The following is a 22,219-nucleotide window of genomic DNA, read 5'->3' as shown; positions in this document are numbered from 1 at the left end:
TGCCTTTGTTTCTCTGGCCTTTGGAGACGTGTCTAGCAAGAAGTTGCTGCGGCCAAGGTCGCAGAGGTTTCTGCCTATGTTCTTCTCTAGGATTTTGATGGATTCCTGTTTCACATTTAGGTCTTTCATCCATTTTGAGTCTATATTTATGTATGATGAAAGGAAATGGTCCAGTTTCATTCTTCTGCATGTGGCTGTGCAATTTTCCCAACACCATTTGTTGAAGAGACCATCTTTTTTCTATTGGATATTCTTTCATGCTTTGTCGAAGATCAGCTGACCAGAGTTGAGGGTCTATTTCCGGGTTCTCTATTCTGTTCCATTGATCTGTGTGTCTGTTTTTGTACCAGTACCATACTGTCTTGATGAATATAGCTTTGTAATAGAGCTTGAAGTCCAGAATTGTGATGCCACCAGCTTTGGGGGTTTTTTCCAACATTCCTTTGGCTATTCAGGGTCTTTTCTGGTTCCATACAAATTTTAGGATTATTTGTTCCAGCTCTGTGAAAAAAGTTGATGGCATTTTGATAGGGATTACAATGAATTGCTCTAGGTAGCACAGACATTTTAACAATATTTGTTCTTCTAATCCATAAACTTGCAATGTTTTTCCATTTCTTTGTGTCTTCCTCAATTTCTTAAATGAGTGATCTATAGTTTTCTGAATACAGATTCTTTGCCTCTTTGGTTAGATTTATTCCTAGGTATCTTACGGTTTTGGTACAATTGTAAATGGTATCAACTCCTTAATCTCTCTTTCTTCTGTCTCATTGTTAGTGTATAGAAATGCAACTGATTTCTGGGCATTAATTTTATATCCTGCCACTTGAATTCCTGTATGAATTCTAGCAATTCTGGGGTGGGGTCTTTTGGGTTTTTCACATAGAGTATCACGTCATCTGCAAAGAGTGAGAGTTTGACTTCTTTGCCAATTTGGATGCCTTTTATTTCTTTTTATTGTCTGATTGCTGAGGCTAGGACTTCTAGTACTGTGTTGAATAAAAAATTGGTGAGAGGTGACATGCCTGTCATGTTTCTGACCTTAGGGGGAAAGCTCTCAGTTTTCCCCATTGAGAATGATATTTACGGTGGGCTTTTTGTAGATGGCTTCTATGATATTGAGGTATGTTCCCTCTATCCCTACACTGTGAAGAGTTTTAATCAAGAAAGGATGCTGTACTTTGTCAAATGCTTTTTCTGCATCGGTTGAGAGGATCATATGGTTCTTGTCCTTTCTTTTATTAATGTGGTGTATCACGTAGATTAATTTGCAGATGTTGAACCAACCTGTTCTTTCTCCAGCTCCTTTAGGTTTAAGGTTAGGTTGTGATTTGAGACTTTGTGTTTTTGAGGAAGGCTTGTATTGCTATATACTTCCCTCTTAGGACTGCCTTTGTTGCATCCCAAAGATTTTGAACAGTCGTGTTTTCATTTTCATTTGTTTCCATGAATTTTTTAAATTCTTCTTTAATGTCCTGGTTGACTCATTCATTCTTTAGTAGGATGCTCTTTAGCCTCCATGTTTTGAGTTCTTTCCAGATTTCCTCTTGTGATTGAGTTCAACTTTCAAAGCATTGTAGTCTGAAAATATGCAGGGAATGATCCCAATCTTTTGGTTCCAGTTGAGACCTGACTTGTGACCCAGAATGTGATCTATTCTGGAGAATGTTCTGTGTGCAGTAGAGAAGAATATGTATTCTGTTGCTTTGGGATGGAATGTTCTGAATATATCTGTGAAGTCCATCTGGTCCAGTGTGTCATTTAAAGCCTTTATTTCCTTGTTGATCTTTTGCTTAAATGATCTGTCCATTTCGGTGAGGAGGGTGTTAAAGTCCCCTACTATTATTGTATTATTGTCTATGTGTTTCTTTGATTTTGTTATTAATTGGCTGCTCCCATGTTAGGGGCATAGATACTTAAAATTGTTAGATCTTCTTGTTGTATAGACCCATTAAGTATGATGCAGTGTCCTTCCTCATCTCTTATTACAGTCTTTGGTTTAAAACCTAATTTGTCTGATATAAGGATTGCCACCCCAGCTTTCTTTTGATGTCCATTAGCATGATAAATGGTTTTCCACCCCCTCACTTTCAATCTGGAGGTGTCTTTACAGCATATCCCCGGGTCTTGCCTTTTTATCCAATCTGATACCCTTTGTCTTTTGATTGGGGTATTTAGCCCATTTACATTCAGAGTAACTATTGAGAGATGAATTTAGTGCCATTGTATTACCTGTGAAGTTACTGTTTCTGTATATTGTTTCTGTTCCTTTCTGGTTTATGTTACTTTTGGGCTGTCTCTTTGTTTACAGGATCCCCTATAATATTTCTTGCCAGGCTGGTTTAGTGATTAGAAATTCTTTTAGTTTCTGTTTCTCCTGGAAGCTTTTTATCTCTCTTTCTATTTCGAATGACATCCTTGCTGGATAAAGTATTGTTGGCTGTATGTTTTTCTCATTTAGCACACTGAATATATCATGCCAGTCCTTTCTGGCCTGCCAGATCTCTATGGATAGGTCTGCTGCCAGTCTAATGTTTCTACCCTTGTAGGTTATAGACTTCTTGTCCTGAGCAGCTTTCAGGATTTTCTCCTTGTGAGATTTGCATGTTTCACTATTATATGTCGAGGTTTTGACCTATTTTTATTGATTTTGAGGGGAGTTGTCTGTGCCTCCTGGACTTGAATGCCTGTTTCCTTCCACAGATGAGGGAAGTTCTCAGCTATGATTTGCTCCAATATACCTTCTGTCTCTCTCTTTCTCTCTCTTTTTTTTTTTTTTTGTCTTCTACTGGGATCCCAATTATTCTAATACTGTTTCACTTTATGGTATCTCTTATCTCTCGAATTTTCCCCTTGTGATCCAGTAGTTGTTTCTCTCTTTTTCTCGCCTTCCTTACTCTCCATCATTTGGTCTTCTGTATCACTAATTCTCTCTTCTGCCTCATTTATCCTCGCAGTTAGAGCCTCCATTTTTTATTGCATCTCATTAATAGCTTTTTTATTTCGACTTGGTTTGATTTTAGATCTTTTATTTCTCCAGAAAGGGATTCTCTAGTGTCTTCTATGCTTTTTTCAAGCCTAGCTATTATCTTTTTTATAATCATTATTCTGAACTCTAGTTCTGACATCTTACTTATGTCCATACCAGTTAGGTCCCTGGCAGTCGGTACTGCCTCTTATTCGCTTTTGAGGTGAATTTTTCTGTCTTGTCGTTGTTGCAGAAAATGGTCACTTTTCTATTTGTGGAGTTGCAGCTATTCTTTTCTTAGATCTCTGGTTGAGTTCACAGGTGTTCAGAATGATTTGATAGCTATCTAGCTGAATTCCTGGGACCAGACCAGACTAAGGTCTCCTACTCCTCCACCATCCTGGACTATTACTCTTGTGTTTTTAAGAAATGTTCTATTATTTGTAATATGGTAAATAGGTATAACCCAAATAAACAAAGTTCCTTGGGGTTCTCAATAATTTTTAAGGGTGTAAATGGTTCGTGAGGCTAGAAATTTCTGAGACCCACTGATCTGGAAAATACGGCCAGTTTCTTGTGGGGGTTATTTAATCAAGATTTTTGTGAATATGTGAAGTTACAAACCTGCATTAAATATGTGTTTGTGTTTTACGTGTTCATATAGCTAGTTTTTTTAACTAGGAACTCTTCAATATTCCTTTTCATATCTGTGACTTTCTACTTATCCCCCAAATCACTGGCAATACTTTTTTTGTTCTACACAAGGAATTTGATGCCTGAAGATATACTTTTTACTATATAGCTATAAACATTAGGTGTGCATTTGAATGTATGCAGTAAGTTGTATTAAAATAAATGTATACAATAAATGATTGTAAACTTTAGTGAATATTTCTGAAAGAATGTAAACTATCACTCATTTTTATTTCGGAAGTGATTTTAGAAACTGTTGTTCAGGTTTAGGTTTGTAATAGTAGTTTCTATAATTAGCTCCTCTAGGTTTCCCTTGTCTCCCCGACCGGATTCAGTGCATAGCACAACTTCAAGCAGCGACTCCCATGACAGTGAAGAGAATTACGTTCCCATGAACCCAAACCTGTCCAGCGAGGACTCAGTACGTAATGTGTGCATCTTCACTTCTGTCTTTCCAAGCAGCCCTTCCAAGTCCTGCACGCCAGGACATTTCTTCCAGTCTCTAAATCTTACCTTTATATACTTAAGGAAAAAGGATAGAAGACAGTTTTTTAAAAATGCTTTTTAAATAATAATGTTGTAAAGTTTAAAACCAATAAAGCATCAGTGTGTAATATCAGCATCTATAAAGTAGATAAAAATTAGTTAAAAATCATAAAAATTTTATAGTTATATTTCTTTTAAGATATATTTGATTTTTAAAACTATCCAAGAAAATATACTGGAAGTATTTCATAATGCAGTTCTCCAGGCCCACTTTATGGCACTCTTAGAGTGAAATGATCTTATATAGGAGGCCTTTTGATAATCTTTCAATAATATACCCTTAGATGTGGCTTAGATTACAGACCTGTTACAAACCTGATTTGTTTCAGATTGGCTGTATTACCATAAGGCACAAGCATTTGGTAATTGTAGCAAGGCTGTGTTCTCCAGAAATTACATAGTTGCTAGAAAATACTGCAGGTATTTAAGAATACAAGCTATTTTAGTGTTGAAATAATATTTTGCTTTTGTTTTCCCTCAAATCAGGTTCAATGCTTGCTCTGTTACTTGTATTTTAGTAGATGAGTATATCAGTTATGATTAGGTTCACCTCCAAGTAACAAAAGATAAACAAATAACAATGACTTTAAACAGACATTTATTTCTTTCTCATATAAGAGTTCAGAGAGGCAAGCCAGGATTGTTGTAAGCAGCCCTGTTTTACAAAGTCCTCGGGGACTCTGACCGCTTCCAGTTCTCCTATCCGCCATCTTCTGGGTGTGGTTCACATGCTCCTAGAACAAGGGTTGCTGCACCAGCAATTCACATTCTAAAGCTGCAGAATAGAGGAAAGCCTATCTGCCTTATAAAGAAGGTTCCCAGAAACTGCCATACACACTGTGTGGCCACATAGACACAAAAGGGGCTGGGAAACCTCCTTTGTTCTGAGAGACAGTGGGCCTGGCTAAAAACCTATTCATGTGGGAGAGGGAAAGACAGATGTTAGGGCACAACCAGGTAGTATCTGCCAGGATAAGCAAGCATGTGATACCAAAATTTGGAATGGGTAACATTTTAGTGACTTTATTTTCTTTAAAGCAGTACTCTAGAGATTCAAAATAGAATCTCTATCAACAAATTTGTTTTACTTCTTTAATGTACTTTAGGCAAAAACAGGTTCCTCACAAAAATTAGATGATTTGAAAAGCTTGATGTGGTGCTTAAACTAACTTTAAAATATCAAATTTATACATTGTTCAAAATGAATAAGATAATTTAAAATATTTATATCAGCCCTGGATTAGAATACAAACTAGCTATATCAATAATGCTTTCACTGATTTTTTAAGGCAGAGCAATTTTTATTAATTGGTTTCTGCTTTTGCATTCAAGATTTTTCAACTTGATAAGTGGCGTTTTATTATTTTTATTAACTTTTTTCTCATTATAGTAAATAGACTGGTAAAAGTCTACATAAATCCTCAGTGCAATATCAGAGTACATATTGTTATCAATTTTTATCTTTAGGTGGTTGAATGGATTTTTTTTATTACAAAAGTAATTATTTTCTGAGATACTAAAAGAGTTTCCTTTTGCCCAAAGTAGTAAATTACTGTAAAAATCTTGGAAAGGACATGTAATAGGCAAGTTTGGAAATGTGATTTGTCACAAGTTAGTGTTAGGTGAAGGGAAAAGATGAGAAAGAAAAACATTACAATCAGAAAGTCAAAGGAAATAAAGAAAATAAAATTTTCTTTTATCCCTTATATCATTAGGCCAGAAAGGTCCTTTTGCCTGCCAGCTGATGATTTTCTAAAATACTTCGGTCCTAAGTGTTAGAAATAAGCAAAAATGTTCCCAGTAAAAATATCCACCCCCCCATTCACAATAGAAAAGCCAGCCACCATTTCCATTTCCTCATGCTGCTAGCTATAAGAGTTCATCATAGTCCAGACAACTCTTCCTTAGAAAAGAACATGATAGTTAACACCAATGTTTTCCATACCTCTTGGAAGTTAGTACATTAATGGAATATCATAGAAATTCACAAGATCTCATTATGCTTGGACTGATGAAGTCAGTAAAAAAAATTGTCTTGGAGAAGTTGAGACAGGATCAGATCAAATCTGGCTTATGCCTACAATGAAGATTAAATTCTGTACATTGAAGTTTCAAAGCATGATACATTTACCATCCTGGTGATCATAGAGCAGGCAGTGTTTAATGAAACCATGATGCTGGCCTATTAATTTACAGAGATCCAAAGTTAGGCATTTGTGAAGTGAACCCTTAAAATGACACTTGAAATTTGGGTGACCATACCTCACTACTAAAGACATAAATATTGTTATATAACAATGACAACAAAAATATGTTCAACAATTTCCCGTACTTTAAAAAGAATTTTAGAAAATCAAAGCACTACTTTTTTTTTTTAAATCATAGAACATTTATGATAACTCCTAGAATCTTAGGGTTTTTCTAAACTGTTTTGGGAAAACACTGGTTTAAAGAGTAGAACGCAGGGACAGGTTGTTCCCAGTTGAGATTAGATCAAGAGTAAATGGACTATCTTGCAGGGACACAAATTTTAACAATACTTAAAGATGAAAAATTTTCCAATTCTAATAATAACTAGACAGAAAACAGTTTAACCAGCAATTCTGAGAAATTCTCTTTAGGAACAACTTGAGTTTAAATTAAAATGTACATCATATGAACTCAAAGGTTCCTTTCATAGCCTTGCAATACCATGAACGCTGGCATTTCCAATTAGGGGAATTCCAGGTTTGGGTTCTCTCACGAGTCACATTTGAATACAAAATTTTACACACACACACACACACACACACACTTCTGCTTGATTTTTTTATGTGAGAATGAAATATGGAGTTATTCAGAAAAAAAAATTTCAGTTTCTTTATGAATTAGGAACAAAAGAGAGAGGGAAATAGCTATTTGTACTAATTGAGCAGCAAAACTTGCTTACATTTTTTTGTGCCCTAGATGTTATTTTCAATATTTTTTTAAATGTTTTATCAGTAGTAGTTGGTAAACTTGGTTTAAAAATCTGTTCCTACAGATAGAGCCCTCACATTCAGTCATGCAGCTTGCTCACTGCATAAATATGCTGTGTACAGTATGTAATATGTCCAGTAGACTGCAGAGTATTGCATTTGTGGGTACGTGCAGTTCAGACTGTGTCCTGCTCACCAGGCCCTGGGCCTGGACAGAGCTGTGTAGCTCTACAGGCAGGAACACCTTTTTCTAATTCACAGAAATGTTTCACACGGGCTATCAGCAGCCCTGCTTCAAATGAAGAAATAAATTCAGTATTTAATTTCTAGCAATTTCCTTTCCCTAAATCACAGTTTACTCTGTTTAACTCGAACTAAAAGAAAAGGAGTAGCAATATAAAAGAATCAACAGGGGGTGTGTGGGTAGCTTAGTTGGTCAAGTGTCCAGCTCTTGATTTTGGCTCAGGTGATGAACTCAGGGTCCTGAGATCAAGCCCTGCCTGGGGCTGTGCACTGGGCGTGGAGCCTGCTTAAGATTCTCTCTCCCTCTCCCTCCACCCCACCCCTGCTGGTATGCACGCCTACACTCCATCTCTCTCTTTTAAAAAAAAGAACAGAACCAGGTTTATGCAGTTTCCAAATTGTTTTGTTCATTATAATAAGTATAAATTTTAAGTATATTACATCATTACAGTTTTCTTCAAAAGTATGAGATAATATGTGAATATTCATATGTACGTGATAGAAGACACAAGGATGGAAGCTGCTAATGAATATGTATATAGTCTTGCCTATGAGAAGTCCAGAACATTTCTGGGTGAGGTTAAAAGCAGCAAGGCAGGGAAACAAGGCATTTGTTGGCACACGTTTAGAAGGGCTGTTGTAATTAGCGTAGAGGATATATGTGCAGGGGCATAAATTCATGTCATCCTTTCCTTCTTATTCAGCATTGATCTTCAGGTTCCTAATAGCCTGTTGCTTTTACATTTTTCTGCCTCAGGCTTTTTTGTTTTTATCATTTATTGCCATCCTCTATCTTCCTTTTTCCTTTATCTTTTTTTAGAAAGTAGCCCTTCTATGGTACAATTCCTATTAGGACGGAAGAGATAAGGCTAAAGAGAAGACAGAAGAAATGAAGTGGTAAAAATTCCAGATGGTTGAAACAAAACGAATTTTGCCAGTGGAGTAATTGTTCATAGCCTTTAGTTAACATACATATTATAAACTAATTTCAGTGTGAGAGCTTTTTTTTTTTTAAGATTTACTTATTTATTTATTTGAGAGAGAGAGAGAAAGTGCAAGCAGGAGGAGGGCCAGAGGGAGAGGGAGACTCAAGCAGACTCCCTGCTGAGCACAGAGCCGACGCATGATCCTAAGATCATGACCTGAGCCTAAACCCAGAGTCGATTGCTCAACTGACTGAGCCCACCAAGTGCCCAACATGAAAGCCTTTAAATAAAATATAGAACTTATTAAAAATTTTAATTAGAAAGCAAGGAGTGAAAGGATCTGTTAGTTTAAAAATATAATTGTGTAAAGATACCATTTTAATAATGTTCAGGTGGTCCTATCGCAACTAACTGTAGCTTGATGTTTTAGTCTTAGTTTGAACCAAGTTTGACTTCTGAAACCGCATTTAACTTGCTCTCAGCTAAGTTGTAACTGGTTTTATTAATATTACTTATTTTCCTCCAATCCTAAAAGGTTACTTAACTTTCTAAGCAGACATTGTTTTAAGCCATATCCTCTTGAAACAAATATTTTGGCTTTAATAGATGATAAACAAGATAAGCAGTATGTCTCATGGATGTCCAGCAGTTGATTTTGTTGTATCACCATTTTTAGAATCTTTTTGGCAGTAATAGTCTTGATGGAAGAAGCAGTCCTATGGTCAAGCCCAAAGGAGACAAACAAGTGGAATACCTGGATCTAGATTTAGATTCTGGGAAATCCACACCACCACGTAAGGTAAGTGAAATCTCATTCTATAAACACAATCAGCTCACCTTTTGTAAACCCACAGACTCATGTTTCCTTTGGGGAAATTTTATTAGTGTGTTTAATTTAAATTTAATAAAGTCTGTTACTTAATATTGCTTCATAAATCACAATTAACAAAGTTATGGAGACTAATAAGTTAATTTTTTCCTTTTTAATGGTACAGAAATTATACACTTCTTCTCTTTTAGTGGTTACTGTTGAAGTGCTTGCTTAACAAAATCTGAAGTTAATCATTGTCTTCATTCTCACATTACTCCCCTTCTGACTTATGTGCTATTTTTGTCCAATGTTTTGGTTTTTTTCCTTTTTTTAAATCCACAAATTACACAATAGTACTATTAGTAGTATTCTTTATAATATAGACAGTGTTTACTTACATTTTCCTACATACTTGGCAAACTTCTCTTTCTTACCATTTCTTCTTGTATTTTAGCCCTTCCTCCCATAATCATTTTTTTTCTTTTTTTCTTGGGGGGGGGGCGGTGGGAGGGGCATGTGGGGAGAAGAGCAGAGGGAGAGGGAGAGAGAATCTTAAGCAGGCTCCACACCCAGCGTGGAGCCCAACATGGGGCTCCATCTCACGACCCTGAGATCATGACCTGAGCTGAAATCAAGAGTCAAATGCTTAACCAATGAGCCACCCAGCTGCCCCCATTAATCATTTTCTCTTCCTCCTGGAATACATCTTTTAGAAGTTCCTCTTGGGGGGGGGGGGTCTGTTAGTGGTAAATTCTTGCAATTTTTGTTTGAGTGAAATATCTGTATTTTGCCCTAATTCTTGAAAAAGAGTTTTTTTGAGTTCACAGTTCTTGATTGGCAATAAATTTCTCTCTCAACACATAGAAGATACTGTTCACTATCATCTGTCTTCCAATGTTCCTGTTGAAAAGTATGCTGTCAATTTAATTACAGTTCCTTTGTAGATAATTTGTCTTTTTTGTCTGACTGATGTTAATCTTTTTTATATCTTTAGTATTCTGCATGTTTACTACAATGTATCTAGACATAGATTGCTTTTTATTTATCATGCTTGATGGAAGTTGTGCTGTTTTTATTTCTGGATTTGTATTTTTTATCAGTTCTGGAAAAGTCCCAGTCATTATCACTCTCTTTCCCCCCCCCCCAGTCATTATCTCTTTAAATACAGCTTTTCAACTATTCCTCTTATCCTCTCATTTGAGGTTTCTTATTAGAGATTAGTTAGAACTTATTTTATTTTCCATATCTCTTCACTTTTTCATATTTTCTCTCTATTCATCTCTTTGTACTTACCTGGATAATTTCTTTAGATCTGTCACCAAGTTCACTAATTCCCAATTATCCTGTTTAACCCATTGTTTAATTTTTAATTTCAGTTATTTTTATTTCTAAAATGAAATTTTGCTTGTTTTTTTAAATATGCCTAGCTCTTTGGAATAGTTTCTTATATCTTGTTATTTTATTCCTTTTATTTAGTTTTCTTGATTCCTTTAAAGATTTTATACATACATATTTTATACTGTTTATTGTCATTTCAATATCTGAAGTCCTTGGAGGTCTGAATCTGTGTTTGTTATTTCTGCTCACTCTTGATAGCTTGTTTACTTCCATGTTTTATACATTTTTTTGCAAATTCATTTTGCTGAGCATATCTGTGGGAATCCCATGGACCTAATTTCCTTCGAAATAGATTTGCATTTTCTTCTGCTGGGAAGCACTCTAGGACCACCTCAGTTCCCTTCAGGGGTCCCTAGCTTAACAGGATGGTCTCAAATTGTGCAAGCCCTCCCACCCGGGGCCTCCTGATTGCGTCGTTGAGATTGACATTCATCCTGAAGACAACTGTAAAGTTTACCTTGAGGAGCTCTTCGTCCCCTCTGTTTCCCTCACACCTTGGGTATTTCTCTTACTTTCTAGAGAGCCCAGCAATGCATTAGTAATTACATGTGTTTTAAGTTAGTTAGTATTTAGTTGTATTTTAGAAGTAAGAGGTCCTGGGGCGCCTGGGTGGCTCAGTCAGTTAGGGCATCTGCCTTCGGCTCAGGTCATGATCCCAGAGTCCTGGGATTGAACCTCACATCGGGCTCCCTGCTGAGAGGGAGAAGCCATCTTCCCTCTCCCTCTGCCACTCCCCCTGCCACTCCCCTGGCTTGTGCACAGTCTCTCTCTTTCTGTCCCTCAAATAAATAAATAAAATCTTAAAAAAAAAAAGAAGAGGTCCTGTCAGCCTATGTAGTTTGCCATTCTTGAAATACTGCTTTTAAAAAAAGCATTTCTTAGCTCTGAAAGTGAACACTGATACATGTTCTCAGGACTTGAAAAAGTGAAGCTTAAGCTAAAGGGAGAAGCAAGCTGTGTATCTTAAGATGAACCAGGTGTCTGCAATCCCTATTTTACAAGAATTCCATCTGTGTTAGGAGCATTAGTCTGCATTCTTTTACATAGTGATTTTAAATTTAAGGGGAAAACAGTATACAGTTAGGAGAAAAATAACATTGTTAAATTGAGGTAATGTTATTTTATGTGTGTGATCCAATAGAATTGCAAGAGTTATTCACAGCATGTGAGTGTCAATGTTTTAAGACTAAATTTCACTCAGAACTCTTTTATATGTGGGGTTTATGGTGTTTTTCGTTGCTTTTTAGCAAAAGAGCAGTGGCTCGGGCAGCAGTGTAGCTGATGAGAGAGTAGATTATGTTGTGGTTGACCAACAGAAGACCCTGGCCCTAAAGAGCACCCGGGAAGCCTGGACAGACGGGAGACAGTCCACAGAATCTGAAACACCAGCCAAGATTGTGAAATGAAAATATTGCTTCACTGTTTCTAAACAAAAGAGAACTGAATTGTAAAGATAAATCCTGTTTAACTGAAGATGACTTGACACTTCTGTTCTAGGTAGATCCTCAACTGAGTAGAATTGAAGTCAAAGGACCTTTCAGACATAATCAAACAATTTAGACTGTAAATGGTGCTTTGTGGTATCTGAACAATTCATAACATGTAAATAATGTGGGAAAATAGTATTGTCTAGCTCCCAGAGAAGCATTTGTTCCATAGTTAACTCACTTGTCGTATTACTGTATTTATGCACTTTTTCATTTAAAACATTGGTTTGGGTATTCCCAGATGTTCCTTAACATAATTCCTTTGGGAGTTCTTGTTTTTCCTCACACTACTCTATATAACAATACTAGGTTAACTAAGCTACTTTTAGATTTGGAAATTGCTCTTTAAACTGCACTCTAACAACATTAAAATGAGAAGTAGATCCATGATTTACCTTTCTACCTGAAACTTGAGGTGATAACCATTAGCTTAAACTACAGAGTATATTGGACTCATCATTCACTGCTTTCCAAAATGCTGAGGATAATGTATGTACTGGTGTCAGGAACTAATTCTCTGGTTCATGTACATTGAGTTTTCAATGGTGGAACTTTATTATATTTTGTTAATTACGGTGTTTTTGGTTCATTGAGTTAAGATTCTGCCAGGTGGGATCTTACACCTTGGAATGCGCTATCAAGGAAGCCTACAGATCACTTACAGTATGCGGTGATGATGTGCTCTCACACTTGTTAACGTGTATTAAACTTTACATTATTTGCAAAATGTAGGTTATATAACTAATCAGGTACGTACCAGGCACTGATGTGCTAATACACTGATCAGGTTTAGACAATGAGCTTTAGTAGTGTTCTTGTAAGTCCTAATATTGGTTTCCAGTTTGGACTTAATCAAACATTCACTGTTAGTTATAGCAACATACTGTGATTTTTTTAATTAGACAGTAATTCAGATTTATTACTCTTAAGAATGAAATTCTGTCTTTTGACACCATAGTGCCCTTTCTATGATTTTTTTAGCTTTACTTTATATTCTTCTTGGCCTTATATTTAAATCCCTATGCAATTAATATTTTATATCTACATTTAAAAAAAATAGATGTTCTATAATTGATTCTCATATGTAGCACCTATTGCTTTTCCCGTAAAAGAATTAAGCATTTTGTACTGTGATTTCTATTCACTGCCCTAATTCGAGATATACTGAAGCATTGCTATAATGTGAAATCTTATAGTCATGGACCTCTTCCAACCAGATTTCTGAAATGACCAGAGGAATTATATAATTCTGTCTCACCTATTATATGGTCCTGTGACATGATATCAAAACCACAAATTTTATATAGTGAGGCTACGATTATGTTTATCTGTTTTGGCTTTGCAGTATAATTTAGAAAGCAGGTATAGTTGTTTGCTTGTTTTTTAACTAAGCTACATACAATCTCTTATTGATTTGAGCTTACTAACAGTTTTTGGAGGGGGCAGAGATAGGAGTGCCCACAGCTGAGGCATGATTCCCTCCGTTCAGACCTCTGACTGTTGCTTGAGTACACAGATGTGCCCTGATATCTGGTCTCTTGGCCATAGTACTGTGCCTAATCAATGTAATGGGTTTATTTCCCCAACTCGTGAACTAAAAAATGTTCATAACATGATGAATTGTAGACTAGTAACATTTGATGCTTTTAAATGTTTGCTCCTTTTTAAACAAAAACTAAAACCCAGAAGTGAATTTTCAGGTGGATTTTTAAATAAAAAGATTGTTTGAATTTGGTGTGCGCAAGCTGTTTTATAATGAAACCACAAAATAAAATCAAAATTATTGAAGTGTGCCTAAACTATTAAAACACACAACACAGTTGATGTGTGAAGATGCTAAAATGTGTTAATGTGGAAGGTGAACACATTTTCAGATTTAGAACACAACAATAAGTATATTCAGTAAGTATATTATTAATTAAAAAATGGAGGGCGCCTGGGTGGCCCAGTTGGTTAAGCAACTGCCTTCGGCTCAGGTCATGATCCTGGAGTCCCGGGATCGAGTCCCGCATCGGGCTCCCTGCTCGCGGGGGGTCTGCTTCTCCCTCTGACCCTCCCCCCTCTCATGTACTCTCTCTCATTCTCGCTCTCTCAAATAAATAAATAAATCTTAAAAAAAAAAAAAATGGAAATCTTATTTAAAGCTACCTACCAAAAGAGTCTAAGGCAATAGACTAACTTTTTTAGTGTAGTTTTTCAATTTTTTACAAGTTACCATTTTTGAAGACCTGCAGCACTCTAATTTATAGACGTTTTCCCACTGTGCAGAGTAATTTAAGAATTGAAATGTATTAGGCAGTTTGTGTTAGAAAATGAAATCACGTTAACACGTTGTATCAACAAATTAAAAGTTTCTTATGGAGCATTATTTTCCAAACATTTTTTAGCAGTGGAATCTTTCTTCAATAAAATTTCATGTAACCCCAACACATAAAGCCTGAAAAGTTCATTTTATCAGTGTAAATATTTTGGATTCGCATTTAAGTTTATTTCTTAGTCCACTACTAGGAATAAAATTTGCGAATAACACAAACGTGTAATTGGCATTATAGAGTTGGTGAAAAACTTCAGCAGCCAGTTTGTTTTATTTGCATATTATCAAGAAAGTTTTGATTCACACAAAAGTAAGTGTAAATAATAGCAGGTTTTAAACACACATCTCAGAAGATTCTTTAATTAGAGATAGCTGAAGTAGTATTCCAAGGTTTAAAAAAAAAAAAAATCATTCTTGTAGTGGAAGGGGGATATGTAACACATTAGAATGTGCATTTCTATTAAGTTTTAAAAATACACATTTATAAAAACAAAATTTTTTAAAACCCTAATCACCTCCAAGAAGCTGAGTTTTGGCCAGGCAAGAGTTGGAAACGACTGGTGAATCATGTGACAGTTACGTTCAGTTACGTTATAAGTCAGAAGTGTTTTTCTGCCACGTTTGATGTTTTCTATTTTTTTATTCCTTACTTTGAATAGCTGTAAAATTTTATGAAGGTTTGAATACCAAAGCACAGTTCTGCTTTTAAGAATTGAAATTTAAACTTGAATAATTTAAGCTACTTAACCCATGGAAGGTATCACTTAGTAAGCTATAAAAGATGGTTTTTATCTACACTCTATACTTTCATCAATATCGTATAAGCTACTGTGAGCATTTTAGAGAATCCCATAAGGTACTACTATGAGTGTGTGTGTGTGTGTGTGTATAGCATTGTATTTAATCATAGACTAAATTTGATAGAGAAATACTGCTATACTTGCACATTAAGGTCATAAGTCAATTTCTTCTGGAGTATAATTAACGAGGGTCACAACTTCATATTCATAAATGCATTTAAACTGGAAATTGAACAGTGTTTGTTTTTCTTTTTCTACTAGTAGGAAGTTGTCTGCTTACCCCCTTTTAACGAAAACAGTATTTTTGATATTTTTTAAAACGTTAGCTACTTTATGCCTGTAGACTATACCATAGACAGTGATCATAATTCTCGGATGCTTTCAAACGCTCTTAGTGCCTCTTTCTTTGGCCCACTGAAAGTATTGGTATTAGTATTTTGAATGAATACAGAGCCTGTAAAATTTTAGAGACAAGGTGAGCCAATCCCTCCTAATCCTGTCTTTGAGTCATTCTGGTAGGTCTTGTCTTCTATTGTCAAATAAGCAATCAGGTCCATGGCAGGGGTTATACATATGATCAAGTAGATACAGGGAGAGAGACATACATATATATATATCCTAGGGTAAGATTGCTTGTCAATAACATCTGATATGTTATATGTAAATCTGTATATAATTTAAAATACTGACTGCTCTGAGATGAAAAGCCATGGTGTAAATGAATAATGTAGACATTATAGACTTGATAGAATGAAAAGTTGATTGCCAGGTTGTGGAGATAATTGGTTTTTACTCTGACTAAATATGTTTATATATTACTATAGCTTGAAATAGTTTAGTTTGTCTTCTCTTCCGTAAACTTAACTTTCTTTAGGTTCATTATAATGTTTATTATGAGTTTCAGTAAACTGTTTAGTCAAGGGATTAACATAGCTTCTACTTTCTTTACCTAAAAAGACATGGCTTTGTGTAAGTTGTTGTAACCTGAATCGATTGTTGATAATCATCCCAAATTTCAGTAGCAAAATCTTATGTATAAGTTTATTTTCCCCCTCTTGCACTACTTTTTTTGTAAAGATCCAATTGTAGATATTTTCTGCTACCAAATAAAACTTTTCAAACAATTTGGTTTCAAGACTTTAGTCAGTTTGGATACTGAGACTGTGAACCAAGAAAGACATATAAATTTATATTTCTAACCCTTCCTTAGAGTCTATCTAAATAAAAAAAAAAAAAACCAATTCTGCCATTTATTGTATGTTGTCCCTTGAACAACATGGGTTTGAACTGTGTGGGTCCACTTACAGATTTTTTTTCAGTAAATACAGAGCAGTACTCTAAATGTATTTTCCTTATGATTTTCTTAATAGCATTTTGCTAGCTTTATTTATTGTAAGAACACAGTATATAATACACATAACACCAAATATGAATTAATAGACTATATTATCAGTAAGGCATCTGGTCAACAGTAGATGAAGGCATCTGGGTGGCTCACTTGGTTAAGCATCTGCCTTCAGCTCAGTTCATGATCCCAGGGTCCTGGGATCGAGGCTCACATGGGGCTCCCTGCTCAGTGGGAAGTCTGCTTCTACCTCTGTCTGCCGCTCCCCCTGCTTGTGTGCACTCTCTCTCTCTCCTTCTCTCTCTCTCTCCCTCTCTCTGACAAATAGATCTTTAAAAAAAAAAAAATTAGATTATTAGTAGTTAAGTGTTAGGGAAATCAAAAGTTACATGTAGGCTTTTGACTGTGCAAGGGGTCAGCATCCCTAAGTCTTGTTCAAGAGTCAGCTGCACTTTCCCAGCCCTACTTCCATAGGGTCACTCATTTTCTGCAACCAGGATCTCATTAGATCATGCTGAAATACAATCATCACACTCTTAATAAGAAAATCCTCTGAGACTGTTGCCACAGGCATATGCCCTTGTTACGCCTTCATTTAGCCAAGTGCTCCCAGCCTTTTGTTGAGTAAAAGGCCAATAAATAAGGGTCTGCATGCAACCTTTTCCATCAGAAGATACTTCTTATATATAAAACATGATTTGGGAAATGATAACTGGCTGGGCTTGTTCATTTCTGTGAGTTTTCAAACATCTCCAGTACTTCATAAAACCCCAAGAATGGCCACGTCGGTCCTTTGGCCTACTCATTCCAGCATTAGATATTTGGGGAGTTTGGGGAATGTGAGATTATCTTCTTTGAGACCATGCACTCCTCATCTGTGTTTCTGTCACCTTGTAAATGGTGACACTTCTGACTATTTGCATATTATTTCTTTGGAAAAAAAGCTGCTTTCTCTGGTAAACACCTTTTGAGTTACAGTTTTATTAAGAGTTTTATAGAGAATAACTTGGCAATTCTGTGGATTTGTTATTGCATATTTAAAAGCTGAGTCAGTGATGGGAGGCATTTTATTAACTTGTGATGGGTAACATTCCTCCTTTATTTCCCTTTTTTAAAATTAAAAATATTTTTGTAATAAAATAAGTGAACATGTGTAGAAAACTAAGTTTCTAAGATGTGTTTCTGTACTTCATTAGAACAGGGTTTTATTACTATTACAGTTTTTATGTTGGTGATTAACTCTTAGCATAATATGTCTCTGATTTTGTGTTCCATGTGATGCCCAGAACATTGGGAATACTCAATGTGAGGGATGTACCGTGTACAGAAAAGAAAACAAATCAAATCCCTCCAAAAGCCCACTTTTCTCAAATACAGTATTGTGATGGTTGTATCAACTTGGCTAGGCTGTTGTGCCCATGTGTTTGTCCAAACACTAGTCTAGATGTTGCTGTGAAGGTATTTTGTAAATGTGATTAAAGCATATCACCCTCCATAATATGGATAGACCTCATCCAATCAGTTGAAGGTTTTAAGAGCAAAAGCTGAGGTTTCCCACAGAAGGATATCTGCCTCAAGACTGTAGCATAGAAATCCTGCCTGGGTTTCCAGCCTGTCAGCCTGCCCTACAAATTTCAAACTTGCCAGTGCCCACAATTGTGTGAACCAATTCCTTAAAATAAATCTCTCCCATAGATAAGTGGATAGATGGATGGGTGAACGGGTAGATCAATCAGTCGATTCTGTCGGTCTGTCTCGTAAACCCTGACTGATACCAGTATTAATTCATTAATCTGAGTGCCTGTTACGCATATACCAAGCAATGATTTTTGAGGTTTAACTTGAAATATATTGGCAGTCTCTACTCCAAAATTATTTTCTCTTCTAAAATTAAAGTGTCCATGAGTTTCTGAAGCCATTTACTAACAGTGAAACATGTTTCTCCTTATGCTAGCCATAACTTTTGTCTTTCAGGAACCATTACACTGGCATGAGGGGGAGACAGTATGCTAAAAGAAACAAAGATTATTAGATTCTTGCTGGGTGAGGCACAGTATCTTCTTAACAGAATTCCATTTGCTACTCTCAGGTTATGGTCTTGACTGTTGTCACATGTTATGACCTTAAGACATTTATTTAATTATCCCTGCTTTAAATTTCCCTTGTGTATGTGAGACACATATCCTATATACCTCTAAAACTAGTTCTGTAAAAACACTTTGTCAAAACAATGAGACTGAAAGTTGCTCACTCCAATCCTTAGACAAAGCAATAATTCTGAAGTTCAGACTAAGAAGAAAGTACTGTTGTCTCACATTTCAATTCTACTGGATGGTGGCCTATTAAAAATTAAATCATTAGCTCCTAGTGTGGCATTATGCTAGGTGCTGTAGGAAACAAATTTACATCATCTTTATATTTAAAATTGTGTGAAATAACATTATATGAGACAGTAAATTACTTCTGAGGTACTAATGATGAGCTACTGAAGAAGACTCAAAGTATCATAGTCAAGAAAAGCTTCAAAGAGATGGAGATTGAGCTGGGTCTTGTAGGGTGGGCAAGAAGGAAAGAGGGCATCTGAAAAGACAACAATATGAACAATTTATTATTAGTTTGCTATTGTTTTGTGAGAAGAGGGATGTAAAAATGTCAGAAGAGGCAAAATATGGAGAGCTGTGTATCAGGTCGAAGATTATGAATACTGTACTAGTTATCTAATGCTGTAACAAACCAAAATGTAATGGCTTTTAGGCATAATAAAAAAGTCATTTATTCTCAGTTTCCATGGTCAGAAATTTAGGATTGTCTTGGCTGGGCAGTTCTGGCTCAGAGTCTTTAATAAAATGACAGTCAAACTTCTCCAAAGAAGACATACAAATATGGCTAACAGACACGTGAAAAAAATGCTCAACATCACTAGCCATCAGGGAAATACAAATCAAAACCACAATGAGATACCAGTTAGAATGGCAAAAATTAACAAAACAGGAAACAACAATTGTTGGCGAGAATATGGTGAAAGGGGAACCCTCTTACACTGCTGGTGGGAATGCAAGCTGGTGCAGCCACTCTGGAAAACAGTATGGAGGTTCCTCAAGATGTTAAAAATAGAGCTACCCTATGACCCAGCAATTGCACTACTGAGTATTTATCCCAAAGATACAGATGTGGTGGAAAGAAGGGGTACATGCACCCAGGTGTTCATAGCAGCAGTGTCCAAAATAGCCAAACTGTGAAAGGAAACGAGATGCGCTTCAACAGATGAATGGATAAAGAAGATGTGGTCCATATATACAGTGGAATATTACTCAGCCATCAGAAAGGATGAATACCCACCATTTGCATAAACAAGGATGGAACTGGAGAGGATTGTGTTAAGTGAAATAAGTCAAGCAGTGAAAGACAATTATCATATGGCTTTACTCATATGTGGAACACAAGGAATAGCATGGAGGAACATAGGGGAAGGGAGTGAAATCTGAAAGGGGAGAAATCAGAGAGGGAGACAAACCATGAGAGACTCTGGACTCCAGAAAACAAACTGAGGGTTTTAGAGAGGAGGGAGGTGGGGGGATGGGATAACAGGGTGATGGGTATTAAGGAGGGCACGTGTTGTGATGAGCACTGGGTGTTATATGCAACTAATGAATTATTGAACACTACATCAAAAACTAATGGTGTACTATACAGTGTCTAACTGAACATAATAAAAAAATAAAAAATAAATTTAAAAAAATAAAATAACAGTCAAATCAGCTGAATCTATAGTCATCTTGGGGCTGAAGGATCTGCTTCCAAGGCAGCTCACGCACGTACTGGCAAATTGGTAGGAAGCCTGTGTCCCGCTTCATGTGGGCTTCTTCACAGAGCTGCTTGAGTATCCTTGTGGTATGGTAGCTGGCTTCCCCCAAAGCTAGTAATCCCCAGCACTAAGCATAGGCTTCAGTGTCTTCTATGACGTGGGCTTGGAAGCCACACACTGTCATCTCTGTTGTACTCTAATGGGTCATATAGTCCACCCCTGATTGATTGTGGAAGAAAACTTACAAAGACATGAATACCAGGAAGTAAGGATCGCTGGAAGCATCTTAGAGGCTAGCTACCACAAAGGCAGAGTTGTGTGTTAAGAGATGAAGCCAGTGGGGCGCCTGGGTGGCTCAGTCGTTAAGCATCTGCCTTCGGCTCAGGTCATGATCCCAGGATCCTGGGATCGAGCCCCGCATCGGGCTCCCTGCTCAGCGGGAAGCCTGCTTCTCCCTCTCCCACTCCCCCTGCTTGTGTTCCCTCTCTCGCTGTGTCTCTCTCTGTCAAATAAATAAATAATCTTTAAAAAAAAAAAAAAAAAGAGAGAGATGAGGACAAGGATGGAAGGTCTTGAGAACCAAGTGGAACTCAAGTGCATTGGGAATTAAGGACTTTAAAACATCAGAACAAGCCTAAGCATTGAAAGAGTAGGCCACAGGAAGTAAGGAAATCATTCTAAACCCAGGTCTAGGAGTATAGCTGTGTGTTCTCATAAAATCCAAAGCTATTTAACAGTTACTGAAACATTGTGTTTTATATTTATTCTTATCCCCATAATACTATAGGTAGGTACTACTATTCTCTCCAACTTTCGAGTTCCAATTGAGACAACTCAGTGAGTATTTCCTTCAGCTCACCTACCCAAAGGTAATGGCTCCTTCCTCTGAGAGTAACACAATTTGTAACTCTTAACAGATTTTTCTTATTTGGCTTTTATGATGGGTTATTAGTTTGCTAGGGTGCCCATTACAAAGTGCCATCACAGACTGGGAGGCTTAAAACCAGAAGCTTATTTTCTCACAAGTCTGGAGGCTGGAAGTCCAATTATCAAGGTGTTGGCAGGTTTGCTTTCTTCTGAGGCCTCTATCATTGGCTTTTAGATGGCCATCTTCTATGTCTTCTATCTTTCCTCTGTTCATGCAAGCCCTTGTATCTTTCTCTTCTTATAACACCAGTGACACTGGATTAGAGCTTATGCTTAATTGAAGGTAGGATGACCCTTATGACCTCAATCAACCTTAATTACCTCTTTAAAGGCCCTAGCCCCGGAAGCAGTTATAGTCCAAGGTACTCCAGGTTAGGACTTCAACATTAATTTGGGGGCAGGAGGGGAGAGAATTCATCGCATAACAGATGGCTATATTTATCTCATCTACCTGGCCGAAAGTACCTTGGAATAAAAACTGTGTCTTCTCCATCATCCTATCAGTCACATTGCTGGCAGGAAAAGATGGCACATTCAAAGAAGTAATTGAAGAGAGTCAAGTGAAAGAACTACTCCACATCTGTGGGTGAGGTTAAGGGAACCAACAAGGGGTGGTTAAAAATGCTTAGCGACAGTCAGAAGCCATTAATATTTCTAGAACTAAGAAGGCAAATGGAGGGTACTCTGACTGATGTCCAGCAAGATCTGTGCACCAGTAGATGCTTTCATCTTAGGTAGGAGAACACAACCACTACCAAAAGCAGACCAGAAGGGAGGAAGTCAGTTTACTTCTTCCATGACTTGCCATTGGGTAAAATTGACTAGCAGCCAGGAATAATCAAGGAGATGAATATAGGGGTCAGCCTCCCATGGCACATGTCAAGGCAGAGAAGGGGAGAGGGCATGATCAGGCAGGGCAGAGAAAATCTTTAACAGTATTCATAATCATTACCATGTTTCTTGTGTTTCTCAAGCCATCAAGGAAATAAAGGGTCTGTA

The 22,219-nt window shown here is 36.7% G+C and overlaps 1 protein-coding gene across 5 annotated transcripts in view; it reads left to right on the top strand.

Annotated features, from left to right (window-relative positions):
• GAB1 (GRB2 associated binding protein 1) overlaps positions 1-13,786 on the top strand; it is a 122,514-nt gene extending 108,728 nt beyond the window's left edge. For all 5 annotated transcript variants that reach the window (XM_035022999.1, XM_035023000.1, XM_035023001.1 and 2 more), the window contains 3 exons: positions 3,959-4,082; positions 9,010-9,132; positions 11,790-13,786. In XM_035022999.1, coding sequence (XP_034878890.1) covers positions 3,959-4,082; positions 9,010-9,132; positions 11,790-11,948 — 406 coding nt within the window. In that variant the 3' untranslated portion in view covers positions 11,949-13,786. The remainder of the gene's footprint in view (positions 1-3,958; positions 4,083-9,009; positions 9,133-11,789) is intronic.
• Positions 13,787-22,219: the final 8,433 nt, after the last annotated feature.

This window comes from Mirounga leonina, unplaced genomic scaffold, assembly GCF_011800145.1.
Source record: "Mirounga leonina isolate KUSES-001 unplaced genomic scaffold, KU_Mleo_1.0 Mir_176, whole genome shotgun sequence".
Classification (NCBI taxonomy): domain Eukaryota; kingdom Metazoa; phylum Chordata; class Mammalia; order Carnivora; family Phocidae; genus Mirounga; species Mirounga leonina.
The sequence above is the reverse complement of the archived record's forward strand: the minus strand, read 5'-3'. Positions and strand labels throughout refer to the sequence as shown.